General features: G+C 40.9%; 1 protein-coding gene across 2 annotated transcripts in view; it reads right to left on the minus strand.

Annotated features, from left to right (window-relative positions):
* SCAPER (S-phase cyclin A associated protein in the ER) overlaps window positions 1-18,930 on the minus strand; it is a 400,712-nt gene that overhangs the window by 31,823 nt on the left and 349,959 nt on the right. For both annotated transcript variants that reach the window (XM_018066270.1, XM_018066269.1), the window contains exon 28: window positions 4,243-4,480. In XM_018066270.1, coding sequence (XP_017921759.1) covers window positions 4,243-4,480 — 238 coding nt within the window. The remainder of the gene's footprint in view (window positions 1-4,242; window positions 4,481-18,930) is intronic.

The raw sequence follows: 18,930 nt of genomic DNA on the forward strand, positions 1-18,930 counted from the left end.
TCTTTGCATCAGGTGTCCAAAGTATTGGAGCTTCAGCATCAGTCCTTCCAATGAATATTCAGGGTTGATTTCCTTTAGGATTGACTGGTTTGATATCCTTGCAGTCCAAGGGACTCTCAAGAGTCCTCTCCAACACCACAGTTCAAAAGCATCAATTCTTTGGTGCTCAGCCTTTGTCATGGTCCAGCTCTCATATTACTATGCTGACAAAGGTCTGTGTTGACAAAGCTACGGTTTTGCCAGTAGTCCTTTATGGATGTAAGAGCTGGACCATAAAAAAGGCTGAGCACCGAAGAATTGATGCTTTTGAACTGTGGTGTTGGAGAAGACTCTTGAGAGTCCCTTGGACTGCAAGGAGATCAAATCAATCAATCCTAAAAGAAATCAACCCTGAATATTCATTGGAAGGACTGATGCTGAAGCTGAAGCTCTAATACTTTGGCCACCTGATGCAAAGAACTGATTCACAGGAAAAGACTTGATTCTGGGAAAGACTGCAGATGGGAGGAGAAGGGGAGGACAGAGAACGAGATGTATGGATGGCATCACCGACTCAATGGACATGAGTTTGAGCAAACTCTGGGAGATGGTGAAGGACAGGGAAGCCTGGTGTGCTGTAGTCCTTGGGGTTGCAGAGTTGGACACAACTGAGCAACTGCACAACAATTCACATCCGTACATGACTACTGAAAAAACCATAGCTTTGACTATATGGACCTTTGTCAGCAAAGTGATGTCTCTGCTTATTAACATGCTGTCTAGGTTTGTCACAGCTTTCCTTCCAAGGAGCAAGCTAGCTAGCACAGTGCCTTTATGTAGGCTCATTTAATCCTTAGGCTTGTGAGGTAAGTGTTTTTAATCTTATTTTAAAAATAAGAAACTGAAGTTTAAGGACTCATATGAGTTGTCTAAGGTCATACAACTTGGTAGCGGGATGGCTGAAAGTCAGGTCAGTCTGACTCCAGACCCAGAGGTCTTGATGAGGATACTTCTCTGTAACAGCTCTACAAGAGACGCATTGCTATGACGCACTGGGACTCAACCTGTTGACATGTCTCACGTTGTCTTGTCTAACTTTTCAGAGGGTTGGACCACAGATCTCATTTCAGTTTTCTTCAGTTCCGTTGATCCTTCTGGGCAGTTCATAAATTGTCTCCCAGATTTTTTCTGAGGTCAGACCCATATTGTATCTAAAATCTCTTTTTCTGTGTTTGTTATACTTGATCTAAAGCCAAAAGGCTGAGAAGTGATCCTGTGCTTATTATAAACATAGTTCCTAAAATCTCACTTTTGACAATAAGTTGTTTCAATGTACTAGAATATGAGCTTCTCTGACCATATCTATCATAAAAATACTTTTCTCCCAAACTCACCCATCGCTTTACAATGCAAATATTGTATATTTGTATCACATTTACTTGAGCACTGCACGCTTGATCAGATGTCTATCTACATCAATAATGTCTGTGTGGAAAGATGTTTTTGCTTTAGCATGCTAAACAGACTACAGTGGTTGGTTAAGAAAACAACTACAAATCTTTGCCAGTCCTCCCTTTGAGAGAAGGGACCTATGTCTTCTCTTGAATCTGGAAAGCTGTAACCAATAGAGTATGGCTGATATATAACTATACCACTTCAGAGGCTAGGTCATAAAAAGCCATACAGCTTCTGTCTGGTCCTTGGGGAGCACATGTTTTCCAGAAGTTTCCTCTGAGGACACTCCTACTGAGAACACAGACACGATGATGTTCTGAGAAGCCCAAGCCACGTAGAGAAGCCATATGCAGAGTCTACGGCCAGTAGTCCTGGTGAACCTGGTCTTTGAGGATTCCTGGGCATAAAATATGAGAGTGAAGGAGCCTCCAGCTAATTTCAGTTCCCAGCTATCTGAGTCAACCTGCTCCTCCTCTCCACACTCTCCACTCCAGGATTCGAGCCCCTCAGCAGAAGCCCTACATCGTGAGTAGTGACAAGCCACTCCCACTGTTAAAAGCCCTGCTGGAATTGCGGACCCACAGAACCTATGATCACGATAAAATGGTTGCTGTTTACCCTACTAAGTTTGTTTTTAAATGGATAAAAGTAACTGGTGCAAGAAGGTGATCACTGGTAGATGTATTAAAGGCCCTGAGGCTAGCAATTCCAGGCATCTGGGTCCCTGCACATCTTGATGTCTGAGAGTAACAGAAAAACACGTGCTGGGCTCTGAGCACCAAAAGGACTGCAGCCAAGAGGAAAGGCCCTGTAGGCTTTCCAGGCCCATGGTTAAGGGGAAAAGGGAACCTGGAAACAGTGTCTGGGGAGAGAATGAGAAGTAGTGACGGCAAAATTGACTAAAATAAAAGAAGACAGGGGAGTCAGGAAAGAGATCAAGAAAAGAAGGTACAGCAGGGACGGATTAAGAGAAGTACAGAGTAACAGGAAGGACAGAGGAGAAAAAAGCACAAGAACTGTTGGGTACCAGCCAAGAAAAGACATTCCACTCAGGAGGCGGGCATTTCACTCCAAGAATGGCTGGAACACTCCTGAGTCACCTTGGTATCTTTCCTGAGGTTGAAGCAAACGTGGTTCAAGTAGGGGGTATATTTTGGGCTCGATGAGGCAAGGAGCTGGAGAGGAGAAATCTTGGTTTTTATCTTAGTTTGGCATGAAGAACTCCAGAAATAGATTTTTTATTTTTCTCACATTACTGGCCATTATGCCTAAAGGCCCCGAGGGAGCAGAGCTGGGAGTTGTGTGGTTCTCCTTCTGAGTGAGGCTGTATAGGCTGTGAGCTCACGGAGGTATGCGGGTGGGGCAGGGACCTGGGGCTCCCTGACATGCACAGAGACTGATGGAATGGCCCACTTAATGGAAACGCTCGTGTATGAAGTGGAGCCCCCTGCAGCAATACAAATCCTGGTCAGAAGACCCATAAAACCAGAAACTGAGGAATACTTTTTATTTGTTATTTGCTTTTCACAATCCCTGGTAACAAAAGAAATCACTCTAGTTGGATCTAGCTGATGGGTAGCCTGTTGGTCTCCATAGTCTGAGGACATAAAATGAGCATATCTTGATTTCCAAGCTGTTTCCAGATACAACAGAGTGGGGTTGAGTCTTCATAAAAACAAATGTTATGTCCAACCCAGAGGCCAGAGCCACTGGCATTTTCTCCTGTTAAAGGTGCAGCTGTAACCTCTCGGAACTCTACATATTGTGTAGTTACCACCTCAGGCTAGTTTAAGTGCTTTGAAAACTGAAAAGCATTAACCCCAAGGAAGAGACTTCTGATCTTGGGAGGGATAAACTAACTCTACAAAGTTGAAAGACACTGAATCCAGTGGTACAACTGACTCATAATTTCCAGCTGTCAAGAGAACAAGAATCACACATTTGTCACTAGCTACAAAATAGAAGTGTTTCTTCCATTTTGCCAGGGCCAAAGCCCACACTTTTCATACGTTTGTATCTCTGTAACCTTTTTCCCTTTAAGCAAAGCAATTCATCTAAATTATGGGTTCATCATCTGCCAAGTTTGTTCCTTTTTTAATGAAATCACTTGACAGTTAATAAACTGAAAGAGAAAGTCTACTCCTTGGGGCTTGCTCTGTTCCAAAGGTTCAGTGTTTTTGAAAATTAAATTTCTTACACGAAAAAAAATCTGTTTCTAAGCTGACAGTCTGGTGTTATAGCACAAAGCAATTTTTCTTTCTTTAGCTATAAAAACTTAATTTATAGGGGTTTGCACGTTTAACTACACATGCACTTTACATTGGACACCAGTCAGTTAAATCATCCATAGAAAGTCATCAATCAGAACAATTTATCTAATTTTGGTTCTGTTTATATAAGAAACCATTATTTTCCTTAATATTTAAATGTTTATAGGATGATAATGGTTTTTCTAAAGAAATCAAGACAGAAGATTTGTATGTAGCAGAGTGGCATAGGCTTGGGTTCATATAACCATGGGTACCAGTCCTGGCTCAGCTATGTGTAACCCTGGGAAATTACTTAACTGCCAGTTTTCCCATCTGTAAAATGGGTATAATAATATTTTGGAGGGTAGTCATGAGAATAAATAAGAAAGCATATGCAGAGCACTTAATACAGTTCCCAGAATATAGCAGCTTAATAAATAGCGGGTACTGTAATTCCCGTTATTGTGGCTTATTCCTGACACACCACTCCAGGAGAAGAACCTCTCATCATATCCACATGAAATCATTAACTCTCGGTTGGTTAACCAACTCCTGGTACCTGGAAAGCAGGCAGATCAAGAGCTGCGAAGCTGTTGAAGAAACGCAGACTCTGGATGGCCACTTGGACTGTGCTCTGAGCGTAGCTCTCCTTGGGACTGGCAGTGCTGGGGTCCGAGATCGTGCCGTGGAAGAGGACGCAGTACAGCATGTGCAGAACTCCAGCCAGGTCTGTGGCCTGAAGAGCAGCTGCCAGCCCTGTGGGATCCTGGCGATTATCGTCAAATATGCTGTACGACCTGACAAAGAAACATTCAACTCTTTAAGAGAAATCTACTTAAAGGATGTTAGCATTTTTACAGGTCAAATGGAACAAGACAAGCAGACCGTTAAAAGCAAACCATGTGAGTTGTGTAGGGAGGTAACAAGAAACCTCAAGGAATAAAGGCAGCCCTTCCCACCCTGGTGCACTGTGGCCTGCCCTTTTCTCCAGCTGGGAGGCCAGGCTGCTGCGCCAGTGGCAAGGGAGCACGCTGTGGCCAGTGCTGGGGCTGCTATCGCCCCTGGGCCCTTTGCAGTCTGGGCAGCCGCACTGTGTTTAGACTCCAGGTCTGCAGGAACTGGACAGAGTCCATGAGAGCTGCTGAGACTCGGAAGTCAGGAACACCATGGCTTGCTTTTCGGATACACGAGGGAGTCTTCTCAGGGGAAGCAGTTATCAGGAAAGCATGAGGCCTCAAAAACCCAGCAGTGTGCTGGTATACTGTGACATGGAGACACTTCAACTGCTTTTGAAGGCACAGTTCTGTCATCAAGGAGCACTGGAAGGACAGGTTGCAGGGGCCCGATTCCCAAGAACAAGCTGATGCTGGACTAGCTTTATACAAACCACCTTGGAGTTAGCTTAGCAACAATGGCAGGCAATGCTCTGGATAAGCAAGAAGCAGCGGTAGTGGCAAACGATTTCTCAAGTCAATGCGAAGTGGTGTTGTTCAGGCGCCACGTCGTGCCTGACTCTTTGTGATCCCATGGACTTGCAGCACACCAGGCCTCCCTGTCCCTCACCGTCTCCTGGAGTTTGCCCACGTTCACATCCATTTCATCGGTGAGGGTTTGTTAAATTTGTCTCACTCTTGAACTCAGGTATACATGAACTATCTAGTGACCACGAGCCTACAGTTTAATAATTAAGTGCGTCTGGCAAGCATCCATTCACCCCCTCTACCCCCTAGAAACCACATCCAGGTTTCTCTCCCCTTCTCACAGCCAGCATGCTTCAGGTGGGGGCCCCTTCCTATTCGCTCTGGCTCAAGGGTGAATAGGTCTAAGATAAGGGGTACATTCTATTTCTCTGATGGTTCAGCAAGGTTTGGGGATGGCACGCGTCACTGTCAGAGCTGACGGAATGGAGGGAGATTTTTGCGCTGAAATGCCTGGAAAGAAGGCCTCATTTTTTCTCCCAGGGTCTGAATCGGAGAGGGAAGGTCAGTAGCTGTGGCAGCCATGTGTTCTACCCGCTGCACAAATGCTCAGGTCTCTCAGTGTTGTTCCAAGTGGGTTAGTCACCTTCCTTCATGGGACAACACGTCTTTATGTTTCTGTCACAGGTTGATGCCCTTTCCTACTTTCAACACTAACTCAGGTTCCTGCTGACCTTCCCTTTTCTACTGTTATTGTTCCTTTCAACAGGAATCTAGAAGGGGAGCGAGGCACTGAGTTCACTGCAGGTCAGTCGCTCAGTCGTGTCTGACTCTTTGCGACCCCATGAATCGCAGCACGCCAGGCCTCCCTGTCCATCACCAACTCCTGGAGTTCACTCAGACTCATGTCCATTGAGTCAGTGATGCCATCCAGCCATCTCATCCTCGGTCGTCCCCTTCTTCTCCTGCCCCCAATCCCTCCCAACATCAGAGTCTTTTCCAATGAGTCAACTCTCCGCATGAGGTGGCCAAAGAACTGGGAGTTTCAGCTTTAGCATCATTCCCTCCAAAGAAATCCAGAGTTGATCTCCTTCAGAATGGACTGGTTGGATCTCCTTGCAGTCCAAGGGACTCTCAAGAGTCTTCTCCAACACCACAGTTCAAAAGCATCAATTCTTCGGCGCTCAGCTTTCTTCACAGTCCAACTCTCACATCCATACATGACCACTGGAAAAACCATAGCCTTGACTAGATGGACCTTAGTGGGCAAAGTAATGTCTCTGCTTTTGAATATACTATCTAGGTTGGTCATAACTTTCCTTCCAAGGAGTAAGCGTCTTTTGATTTCATGGCTGCAATCACCATCTGCAGTGATTTTGGAGCCCAGAAAAATAAAGTCTGACACTGTTTCCACTGTTTCCCCATCTATTTCCCATGAAGTGATGGGACCAGATGCCATGATCTTCGTTTTCTGAATGTTGAGCTTTAAGCCAACTTTTCCACTCTCCTCTTTCACTTTCATCAAGAGGCTTTTTAGTTCCTCTTCACTTTCTGCCATAAGGGTGGTGTCATCTGCATATCTGAGGTTATTGATATTTCTCCCGGCAATCTTGATTCCAGCTAGTGTTTCTTCCAGCAGTGTTTCTCATGATGTACTCTGCATAGAAGTGAAATAAGCAGGGTGACAATATACAGCCTTGACATACTCCTTTTCCTATTTGGAACCAGTCTGTTGTTCCATGTCCAGTTCTAACTGTTGCTTCCTGACCTGCATACAGGTTTCTCAAGAGGCAGTTCAGGTGGTCTGGTATTCCTATCTCTTTCAGAATTTTCCACAGTTTATTGTGATCCACATAGTCAAAGACTTTGGCATAGTCAATAAAGCAGAAATAGATGTTTTTCTGGAACACTCTTGCTTTTTCCATGATCCAGCGGATGTTGGCAATTTGATCTCTGGTTCCTCTGCCTTTTCTAAAACCAGCTTGAACATCAGGAAGTTCACGGTTCATGTATTGCTGAAGCCTGGCTTGGAGAATGTTGAGCATTACTTTACTAGCATGTGAAGATCTACGCTTATCTCGTACACTTGCCCAGAAGCACAGAAGAGATGCCACCAAGTAACTACAAATTTTAAAGTGCTGGCTGGCAAGTTTCTAGTATCTTGTCTGGTTTTCTAATCCATAACTTATCCCTAAAGGGATTATTTTATTCATTCTGATTTGCTAGTTTCATCAGAGTTTTATTCATAACCATAGTAAGCACTTCCTGAATGTGCACTATTTCTGGTATTGCTAAGAACGTGGCATGACTCTGACACTTGTCTCTTCTCAAGAAAGCAGCTCTTATGAAATACTACCATCTCATCTGCATGGCAGGACCGGCTAACTACACTCACACCTTCCACCTTGCCTCATTCCTAGTTCTTCATAGTTGGTGGAGAATGTATGGTTCTCCTGATTGCACGCATGACAGAATTGAGACCCTCAGAGATTCAGTGAGATGTCTGAAGTCATAAATATTTGTCAGTGGCAAAGGCAGGGGTACCACCAAAAATTCTGACCCTTTAAAGGTGGTGCTTTGTCCAAACACCAAAACATCTAGGCCAAACAGGTGACCTCTTCTTTTATCTCCATGTCTTCTCTTCAATAAAATCTTGGGATAAACTGAACACTGTTAAACAAATTACACAGATTGTAATGTAATTCTGTATCATCATAGAAGGACACTTTCTGTCTTATGGGACTCAATAAAAACAGAAAGTTAAGAAATGTTATTTATTTGCTTAGAGATATATTTGAACCTTTACACAAACTGTTAGCTAATGTCAGTTCAGTTTGCCCTTCCTTCCATTCTAGCCCTAAGAGTAAGGGGTCAGACCCTGACTAAAGACTGAGTAGAGATTAATCTCTCCAAGTGGAGATTAATGTGCCTGAGTTTATTACATAGATTCCAAAAAGGGGTCTGTGTTTGTTTAACCAATGCCTTTTAGAACCAATGACAAGTCAGAAGACATTTCTCCCTAAAGTTAATTTCTAATAGGCTTTCAGAAGCTTGGAGCTGAGTGACATCATGGCTGGTGACAAGAGTTTTTCTGCGATTTGCTCTGTGATTCAGCATGGTGACCTCCCTCTTACTGCCTCTGCTGTTTTTAACCTGATTAGCATCATATTTAAATGCAGATATTCAGGGATATAGCATTATCATTTAGAACCCTTTGTAACAGTTAATCTTTGCAAGGATTTATGAAATGACATGACTTCACTGCTACTATTTCTTCAAAAGAACAAATTTTTAAAAAAGGCACCAAGTGAAGATCATAGTAGTTTCTCTTCTCTCCACTCCTTCCCCACCCCACCCCACCCCGACCCCCCAGCCATTAGGAAAACATGAAACTATAAAACAACATAGCTTAGGATCTTTTCCAATATTCTTCTGATGAAATAAAAATGCTGATTCAGAAAAATCAATTAAATTAGCATTCAAGAACTCAGATGTGGAAATGGTTCAAAATGTATATAATATTGCTTTGTGGAAACGATGATTCATTTCAAAGTGAGACTATAGAATATACAGAGTGGAGGGAAGAGAGAGGGCTTGTTGACTTCATTTGACTTCCACAGGACAAATGTGGACCTGAAAGGACTTTAGAGAATGTTTACTTTTGATTTAGTCTGAAATACAGATAATTTGTCCATGAACAGGCCACTGGCTCCTGTTGGTCTTAAATGTCAGTTATAATCACTTTAAGCCTAAATGTTTATAATAAAAAAGTAAAAGGCCTTATTCATATCAGGCATAGGTTATAAAGTTTTCTTTTCAAAATACATGGAAGATATGAAAAATCAGATCTGAAATTTTATATGTTACACCCTAAGATCTTCTCGATTTTACTGGATTTTAAAGTGTTTTTGTTTGGTCTCTAAAATTAGGTATATTCATTTCTGTTCATTAAAAGTTACACTCAATTAGGAAAAACTACAACTGGGCCATCAGTACTCCTGCACAGTTCTTGAAAACCCTACTTTGCTTTAAAGGAGAGTATAGCTAGGCAAAAAAAAAAGCAGTAATTTGTGTGGGTATGAATCAAGTGCCATCCATTCCATCTTTGAGATTTTAAACCACTATGTATTAGGTCCTATTTGGCCCAAAAAGGCAGCTGAGAGAGTTGCAGGCACTATAACCCCCTCTTCCCCACTTGTTCTTGGCTTGCTAGTATCTTGGTTCTTATATCCCTGGTCTCAGATTTCTGGTTTCGTAACAACCACCCTGACGCCCTTCAGTGTTGGTGATCTTCTAGACAGCTCTCTGAGCTTCTGAGATTTGGCCTTTGCTCCCTTCTTTAGATCTAGAATCCCTGAGGTATCTTGTTAGAACCTCCCATTTTAGTCTCTGAACCCAGAACACTCTGCCCAAAGGTTTGCATAGGGCTTGGGGTGGACGGAGTTAAGTCACTGTCCCGCCCAATGATGAATGTGAACTTCACTGTTTAAAGAGAAGTGAATTATTTCTTAGAGAAATAGAGCTGGGGGCTCTTACGTATTGGAATAGTCTGAGAAAGGGGACCTGTATCCAGGAATATCATCATTCATCAGACTCTGTGGTGAGCAAAAGGGACATGATTATCTGTCATATACTGTTTGCTTAGAAAGCCAAAGTACCTGTGCTCCAGGGACAATGACCACCTGTGATGCAAAGTCAAGGAAGACCAGGCCCTTGCCTTACAGAAAGTTATAGTCTAATAGGGGCCTTTTCATACTATCCCCTATGTCACTCAATATGTCAGCAAATTTGGAAAATTCAGCAGTGGCCACAGAACTGGAAAAGGTCAGTTTTCATTCCAATCCCACAGAAAGGCAACGCCAAAGAATGCGCAAACTACCATACAACTGTGCTCATTTTATATGCTAACAAGGTTATGTTCAAAATTCTTCACACTAGGCTTAAGCAGTATGTGAACTAAGAACTTCTAGATGTATAAGCTGGGTTTAGGAAAGGCAGAAGAAAGACAGCAAATTGCTAACATCCTTTGGATCATAGAGAAAGCAAAGGAATTCCAGAAAACATCTACTTCTGCTTCACTGACTACACAAAAGCCTTTGTATAGATCACAACAAACTGTGGAAAGTTCTTAAAGAGATGGGAATACAAGATCATCTTATCTGACTCCTGTGAAGCATGTATGCAGGTCAAGAAGCAACAGTTAGAACCTTATATGGAAGAACTGACTGGTTCAAAATTGGGAAAAGAGTAAGTCAAGGCTGTATATTGTCACTCTGCTTATTTTTAGCTTATATGCAGAGTACATCATGTGAAACACCAGGCTGGATGACTCACAAGCTGGAATCAAGATTGCCGGGAGAAATATCAATAAACTCAAATATACAGATGATACCACTCAAATGGCAGAAAGTGAAGAGGAATGAAAAAGCCTCTTGATGAAGGGGGAAGAGAAGAGTGAAAAAGCTGGCTTAAAACACAACATTCAGAAAAATAAGACCATAGCACCCAGTCCGATCACTTCATAGAAAATAGAAGGGGAAACAGTGGAAACAGTGACAGATTTTATTTTCTTGAACTCCAAAATCACTGTGGATGGTGACTGAAGATATGAAATTAAAAGATGCTTGCTCCTTGGATGGAAAGTGAAGTCGCTAAGTCATGTCCTACTCTTTGCGACCCCATGGACTGTAGCCCACCAGGCTCCTCCGTCCATGGGATTCTCCAGTCAAGAATGCTGGAGTGGGTTGCCATTTCCTTCTCCAGGGGACCTTCTTGACCCAGGGATTGAACCCAGGTCTCCCACATTGCAGGCAGACTTTTTAACCTCTGAGCCACCCTTGGAAGGAAAGCTATGACAAACCTAGACAGCATATTAAAAAACAAAGACATGACTTTGTTGACAAAGGTCTAAAAAGTCAAAGCTATGGTTTTTCCAGTAGTCACATACATATATGAGAGTTGGACCATAAAGAAGGCCCAGCACCAAAGAAGTGATGCTTTCAAACTATGGTGCTTAAGAATACTCTTGAGAGTCCCTTGGACAGCATGGAGATCACACCAGTCAATCCTAAAGGAAATCAACCCTGAATACTCACTGGAAGGACTAATGCTGAAGCTAAAGCTCCAATACTTTGGCCACCTGATGCCACAAGCTGACTCACTGGTAGAGACCCTGATGCTGGGAAAGACTGAAGGCAAAAGGAGAAGAGGGTGACAGTGGATAAGATGGTAAGATAGCATCACTGACTCAATGGACATGAATTTAAGCAAACTCTGGGAAAGAGTAAAGGACAAGGAAGCCTGGCATGCAGCAGTCCAGAGGGTCGCAAAGAGTCAGACACGACTTGGTGACTGAAGAACAAGTAGGCAGGTGTATGCATCAGTTTCCTATCGCTGCTGGAATAAATTATCACAAACCAGCTGTTCAAAGGGTTTCCCAGGTGGCGCAGTGATAAAGAATCTGCCGGCCAATACAGGAGATGTGAGTTTGATTCCTGGGTTGGGAAGATCCCATGGAGTAGGAAATGGCAACCCACTCCAGCATTTTTGCCTGGAATATTCCGTGGACAGAGGAGCCTGGGGGGCTAAAATCCATGGAGTCCAGCTGGACGAGACTGAGTGACTGAGCAGGTATGCATGCAAGCAGTTGTTGAAAAACAACGCAAATTTATTCTCTTAAAATTCTGGGAATCAAAAATCCAAAATAAGCCTCACTAGGCTAAAATCAAGACCTGCCTCTTGAGAAACCTATATGCAGGTCAGGAAGCAACAGTTAGAACTGGACATGGAACAACAGACTGGTTCCAAATAGGAAAAGGAGTACGTCAAGGCTGTGTATTGTCACCCTGCTTATTTCACTTCTATGCAGAGTACATCATGAGAAATGCTGGGCTGGAAGAAGCACAAGCTGGAATCAAGATTGCCGGGAGAAATATCAATAACCTCAGATATGCAGATGACACCACCCTTATGGCAGAAAGTGAAGAGGAACTAAAAAGCCTCTTGACGAAAGTGAAAGAGGAGAGTGGAAAAGTTGGCTTAAAGCTCAACATTCAGAAAACGAAGATCATGGCATCTGGTCCCATCACTTCATGGGAAATAGATGGGGAAACAGTGGAAACAGTGTCAGACTTTATTTTTCTGGGCTCCAAAATCACTGCAGATGGTAATTGCAGCCATGAAATTAAAAGACGCTTACTCCTTGGAAGGAAAGTTATGACCAACCTAGATAGTATATTCAAAAGCAGAGACATTACTTTGCTGACTAAGGTCCATCTAGTCAAGGCTATGGTTTTTCCTGTGGTCATGTATGGATGTGAGAGTTGGACCGTGAAGAAAGCTGAGCGCCGAAGAATTGATGCTTTTGAACTGTGGTGTTGGAGAAGACTCTTGAGAGTCCCTTGGACTGCAAGGAGATCCAACCAGTCCATTCTGAAGGAGATCAGTCCTGGGATTTCTTTAGAAGGAATGATGCTAAAGGTGAAACTCCAGTACTTGGGCCACCTCATGCGGAGAGTTGACTCATTGGAAAAGACTCTGATGCTGGGAGGGACTGGGGGCAGGAGGAGAAGGGGACGACAGAGGATGAGATGGCTGGATGGCATCACTGACTCAATGGACATGAGTCTGAGTGAACTCCAGGAGTCGGTGATGGACAGGGAGGCCTGGCGTGCTGTGATTCATGGAGTCGCAAAGAGTCAGACACAACTGAGCAACTGAACTGAACTTAACTGAACTGAGGCTAAAATCAAAGTGTTACCAGGGTTTTGTTCCTTTTGGAGGCTGTAGGAGAGAATTTTTTTCCTTGCTTTTTACAACTTCTATAGTACAGTGCATTCCTTGGTTCCTGGCCCTTTCTTCCATTTTCAAAGTCAGCAGCACAGCATATTCAAATCCCTCTCTTAACACTGACTTTCCTGCTTCCTTCTCACTTATAAGGATCTGTATGATTACACTGGGCCCACCTGGGTAATCAAGACTACACTCTCTATCTCAAAATATTTAACTTAATTATTTTTGAAAAATTCCTTCTGCCATGTGAGATAACACATTTATAGGTTCTGAGGATTAGGATACAGATACCTTTGGCAGAGCTACTATCTACCCCCATCCCCAATTTTTTTTCCATTGTGGCAAAATACACATAAAGTCTACCATCTTAACTGTTTGCAAGTGTACAATTTAATGGTATTACATACATTCATAATGTTATACAACCATCACTACCAACCATCTCCATAACTCATTCATTATGTAAAATTGAAACTCTAAACTCATTGAATAATAACTCTCCATTCCTTCTCCCCCTGGCAACCACCATTCTACTTTGTGTCCATAATTCTGATCTCTATGTATGTAAGATAAGTGGAATCATTATATACTATTTGTCTTTTTGTGACTGGCTTATTTTACTTAGCATAATGTCCTCAAGGTTCATCCACACTGTGCATATGGTAGAATTTCCTTCTTTTTTAAGGCTGTGCATTATTTCATTATATGTATACATCATATTTAGTTTATCAATCATCCACTGATGGACACTTGGGTTGCTTCCACTTTAGTTATCGTGAATAATGCTGCTATGAACCTGGGTGTATAAACTTATCTTCAAAACCCTGTTTTCAATTCTTTTGGATATATAAACAGAAGTGGAATTCCTTAATCATATGGTAATTCTACTTTTAATTTTAAAGGAACTGCCATAATATCTTCCATAGCAGCTATGCCATTTTACATTCCCACCAATGATGCACAAGGGTTTCAGTTTCTCCACATCCTCACCAAAACTTGGTACTTTTTCTATGGTAGCCATTTCAATGGGTGTGAAGTGATACCTAATTGTAGTTTTAATTTGCATTTCCCTATAAAGATGTTGAGCATCTTGCCACATGTTTATTGACCAATTTGTACTACTTATTTCGAGAAATCTCTATTCAAGTCCTTTGCCCATTTAAAAAGTGTGGTTATTTTGCTGTTGTTGAGTTTTAGGAGTTTTCCATAGTTCCTGGATATCAGTTATCGTATAACTGACATATGACTTGTAAATATTTCCTTCCATTCTCTGGGTTGCTTCCTTACTCTATTGATATTCTTTTGATACACAAATCAAAAAATTTTCATGCAATCCAATTTGTCTACTTTTTCTTTTATTGCCTGTGCATCTGGTGTCATATCCAAAGAAATCCTTGCTAAACCCAATGTCAGGAAGTTTTTGCCCTGTCTTTTCTTCAAGGTGTTTATCATTCCATGTCTTACATTTAGGTCTCTGATCTATCTTAAATTAAGATATTAGCTAAGTGCCCAGCTTCATTGTTTTGCTTATGGATATCCAGCTAAAAGATTGTCCTTTTCTATTCAATGGTTTTGGAACCTTTGTCAAAAATCATTTGACTGTACGTGCAAGGGTTTAAGTTTGGGCTCTCTATCCTATTCCCACTGTTACATATGTCTGTATTCATGCCATTACCACACTATTTTGTTACTGTAGCATTATAGTAAATTTTGAAATCAGGAAGTGTGAGTCCCCCCCACTTTGTTCTTTTTCAAAACTGCTTTGGTTATGTGAGATTCCATATGAGATTCCTTGAAATTCCATATGAATTTAAGGATGGGCTTTTCTATTTCTGCAAAAGAGAGTCTTTGGGATTTTGAGAGAGACTGCAAGTAATCTAGAGACTGCTTTGTGTAGTAACAACAAGTTTTGTAATCCTAGGATGTGTTTCCAATTTATGCCTTCTTTAATTTCTTCTGGTAATGTTTTGTACTTTTCATTGCACAAGTCTTTCATCTTCTCAGTTAATTCCTAAGTATTTTATTCGCTATTATAAATGGGAATTTCCATAATTTCCTTTTCAGATTATTCACTGTTATAGAAATGCAACTAATTCTTGTGAGCTTTGTATTGTTGTTTATTGAATTCAATTAGTCTTAACAGGTTTTTTTTTGTGTGGAATCTTTAGGGTTTTCTACATATAAGATCTTATCATCTGCAAACAGAAAATTTGTACTCCTTCCCTTCCAATTTCCATGCCTTTTTTTTCCAGTTCTTTTTTTTTTAATTTTTATTTTTACTTTATTTTACTTTACAATACCGTATTGGTTTTGCCATACATTGACATTAATCCACCACGGGTGTACATGCGTTCCCAAACATGAACCCCCCTCCCACCTCCCTCCCCATAACATCTCTCTGGGTCATCACCTTTTATATCTTTTTCTCACCTAATTGCTTTGGCTCAAACTTCCAGTACTGGGCTTCCCTTGTGGCTCAGCTGGTAAAGAATCTGCCTACAGTGCGGGAGACCTGAGTTCGATCCTGGGGTTGGGAAGATCCCCTGGAGAAGGAAAGGGCTACCCACTCCAGTATTCTGGCCTGAAGAATTCCATGGACTGTATAGTCCATGGGATTGCAAAGAGTCGGACACGACTGAGTGACTTTCACTTTTCATTTTCCAGTACTATGTTGAATAGAAGTGGCAGAAGTGGACATCCTTGCCTTATCCTGATGTTAGAGGAAAAGCTTGTATTATGTGGAGATAGTTTCTTTCTATTCCTAGTTTGTTGAGTATTATTTTCTTTTCATGAAAGAGTGTTGAAATTTATCAAATGTTTTTTCTGTATAGATTGAGATGACCATGCTTCCCCCACCTGCATTCTGTTTATGTGATCTATTAAATTGATTGATGTACATATGTGGAACCATTACTGCACTCTAGGAACAAATCCCACTTGGTCATGGAGTATAATCCTTTAAACATGCTGCTGAATTTGGGGTGGTAGCATTCTGTTGAGGATTTTTATATCAGTGTTCAAAAGGAATATCAATCTGGAATTTTCTCTCTTGTGTCTTTGTCTGGTTTTGGAATCAGGGTAATGCTGGCTTCATAGAGTAAGTTACAAAGATCCCTACTCTTCAATTTTTGGGGAAAATTTTGAGCAGGACTGGTGCTAGTTCTTTACATGTTTGGTAAAATTCATCACTGAAGCCATTAGGTCCAGGATTTTCCTTTAGAGACTTTTGATTACTGATTCAATCTCCTTACTAGTTACACGTCTATTCAGATCTTCTATTTCTTTGTGATTTCATCTTGGTAGGTATCGTGCTTCTAGGCGCGTGTGTATACACCACACCTTCTTTATCCATTCATCTGTTGATGGACATTTAGGATGTTTCCATGTCTTGTCTATTGTAAATAGTGCTGCTATGAATATAGGGGTGCATGCATCTTTTCAAATGATAGTTCTGTCTGGGTACTGTATATGCCCAGGAATGGGACTGCTAGATCATATGGCAACTCAATTTTTAGTTTTTTGAGTAACCTTCATACTGTTTTTGTAGTGGCTGTACCAATTTACATTCCCACCAACAGTGTAAGGGGATTCCCATTTCTCCATATCTTCTCCAGCACTTATTATTTATAGAGTTGTAAATAATGGCCATTCTGACTGGTGTGAGGTGGTACCTCATTGCAGTTTTGATTTGCATTTCTCTATTAATTAGTGATGATGAGCATCTTTTCATGTGCCTATTGGCCATCTGTATGTCTTTAGAGAAATGTCTATTTAGGTCTTCTGCCCAGTTTTTGATTGGGTTGGGTTGTCTTGTCTTTCTGTTATTGAACTGAAGGAGCTGTTTGAGCCCTTGTGGGTTGCATCATTTGCAAATATTTTCTGCCAGTCTGCAGGATGTCTTTCTGTTTTGTCTTATTGTTTCCTTTGCTGTGCAAAAGCTTATAAGTTTGATTAGGTCCCACCTGTCTACTTTTGCTTTTATTTCTAATGCTTTGGGAGACTGACCTAAGAAAACACTGGTTAAGATTTATGTCAGAAACTGTTTTGCTTACATTCCCACCTAAGAGTTTTAAGGTTTTCTGTCTTATATTTAAGTTCTTATGACATTTTGAGTTTATTTTTGTGTATGCTGTGAAGATGTGCTCTAGCTTCATTTTATTGTGGTTTTGATTTGCATTTCTCTGATGATTAGCAATGCTGACAATATTTTCATGTACTTGTTGGCCATCTGTATGTCTTCTTTGAGACAAATGTCCTTTTACGTCTTCTGTCCATTTTTTAATATGGTTTTCTTGACATTTAGTTGTATGAGCTAGTTATGTATTTTGAATATTAACCCCTTATCAGTTGTATGAATTGCAAAACTTTTCTCCCATTCAAAAGGTTGTCTTTTCATTTTGTCAATGGTTTCCATTGTGTGCAAAAGCTTTTAAGTTTAATTAGATAGTATTTGCTTATTTTTGTTTTTATTTTCTTTGCCTCATGAGTCAGATCCCCAAAATATTGGAATTATGTCAGAATATTCTGCTTGTTTTCTTCTAGGAGTTTGATGGTTTTGGGTTTCACATTTAGAACAGGTCTTTAATTCATTTTGAGTTTTTTGCATATCATGTGAAAAAATGCTCTAATTTCATTCTTTAACATGGAGCTGTCCAGTTTTTACCACACCATTTTTTTAAGAGGCTGTTTTTTCACCCTTGAATATTCTTGCTTCATTTATAATTGACCAGAAGTGTGTGGGTTGATTTTTGTTTCATTGAGTTGTGTCTGTTTTTGTAGCAGTGACATAATGTTTTGCTTACTGAAACTGGCAGTTTTGTAGCACTGTTTGGCCTTACCTATTTGTAATTTTTACAGTTTTTTTCTTGTAATTGATTTCTAGTTTCATGGAGCTGTGGTCGGCAAAGATGCTTGATATGATTTCAATTTTCTTAAATTTATTGAGACTTATTTTATGGCCTAGCAGGCAATCTATCCTGGAGAATGTTCCATGTGCACTTTAAAAGAATGTGTACTCTGCTGCTTTTGGATTGGCTCTTAAATATATCTGTTAGGTCCATATGGTCTATGTATCATTTAAGGCTAGTGTTTCCTTATTGATTTTTGGTCTGGATGAACTGTCCATCAATGTAAGTGGAATATTAAAGTTTCTGACTATTGTGGTGTTGTCAATTTCTCCCTATATGTCTTTAATTTTTATTTCTTTTAAAATTTTTGGCTGCTCTGGGTCCTAGTTGTGATGAGTGGGCTTCCCATTGCAGTGCCTTTTTTTCCTGTTGTGAAGCATGGGCTCTCGGGTACGTGGGCTTCAGTAGTTGTGGCATACAAGCTCAGTGCTGTGCTTCATGGGCTTAACTGCTCATGGCATGCAGGATCTTCTCAGACCAGGGATTGAACCTATGTCCTCTGTCCTGGCAGGTGAATTCTTAATCAATGGATCATCATGGAAGCCCCCTCTTTTATGTCTTTTAATATTTGCTTTATGTATTTAGGAGCTACTACGTTTGGTGCATGTATACTTACAATTGTTATATCTTCTTGGATTGATCCTTGATCAGTGTAATATTGCTCTGTCTCTTATTACAGTCTGGTTTTTTTAATTTTTATTTTTACTTTATTTTACAATACTGTATTGGTTTTGCCATACATTGACATGAATCCACCATGGGTGTACATGCGATCCCAAACATGAACCCCCCTCCCACCTCCCTCCCCACAACATCCCTCTGGGTCATCCCCGTGCACCAGCCCCAAGCATGCTGTATCCTGCATCGGATAAAGTCTATTTTGTTTAATATGAGTATTTCTACCTCATTTATCTTTTGATTTCCATTTGCATGGAAGACCTTTATCCAACTTCTCACTCTCTGTGTGTATTTTTAGATCTGAAGTGAGTTTCTTGTAAACAGTATATATGTGGATTTTATTTCTGTATCCATTCAGCTACTCTATTGCCATTTTGTCAGTCGATTTAGGCTTTAAGTTTTGATATGTTATGTTTTTGTTTTCTTTTTTTTTCACATTATAATGACTGTTAT

Source organism: Capra hircus, chromosome 21, assembly GCF_001704415.2.
Source record: "Capra hircus breed San Clemente chromosome 21, ASM170441v1, whole genome shotgun sequence".
Classification (NCBI taxonomy): domain Eukaryota; kingdom Metazoa; phylum Chordata; class Mammalia; order Artiodactyla; family Bovidae; genus Capra; species Capra hircus.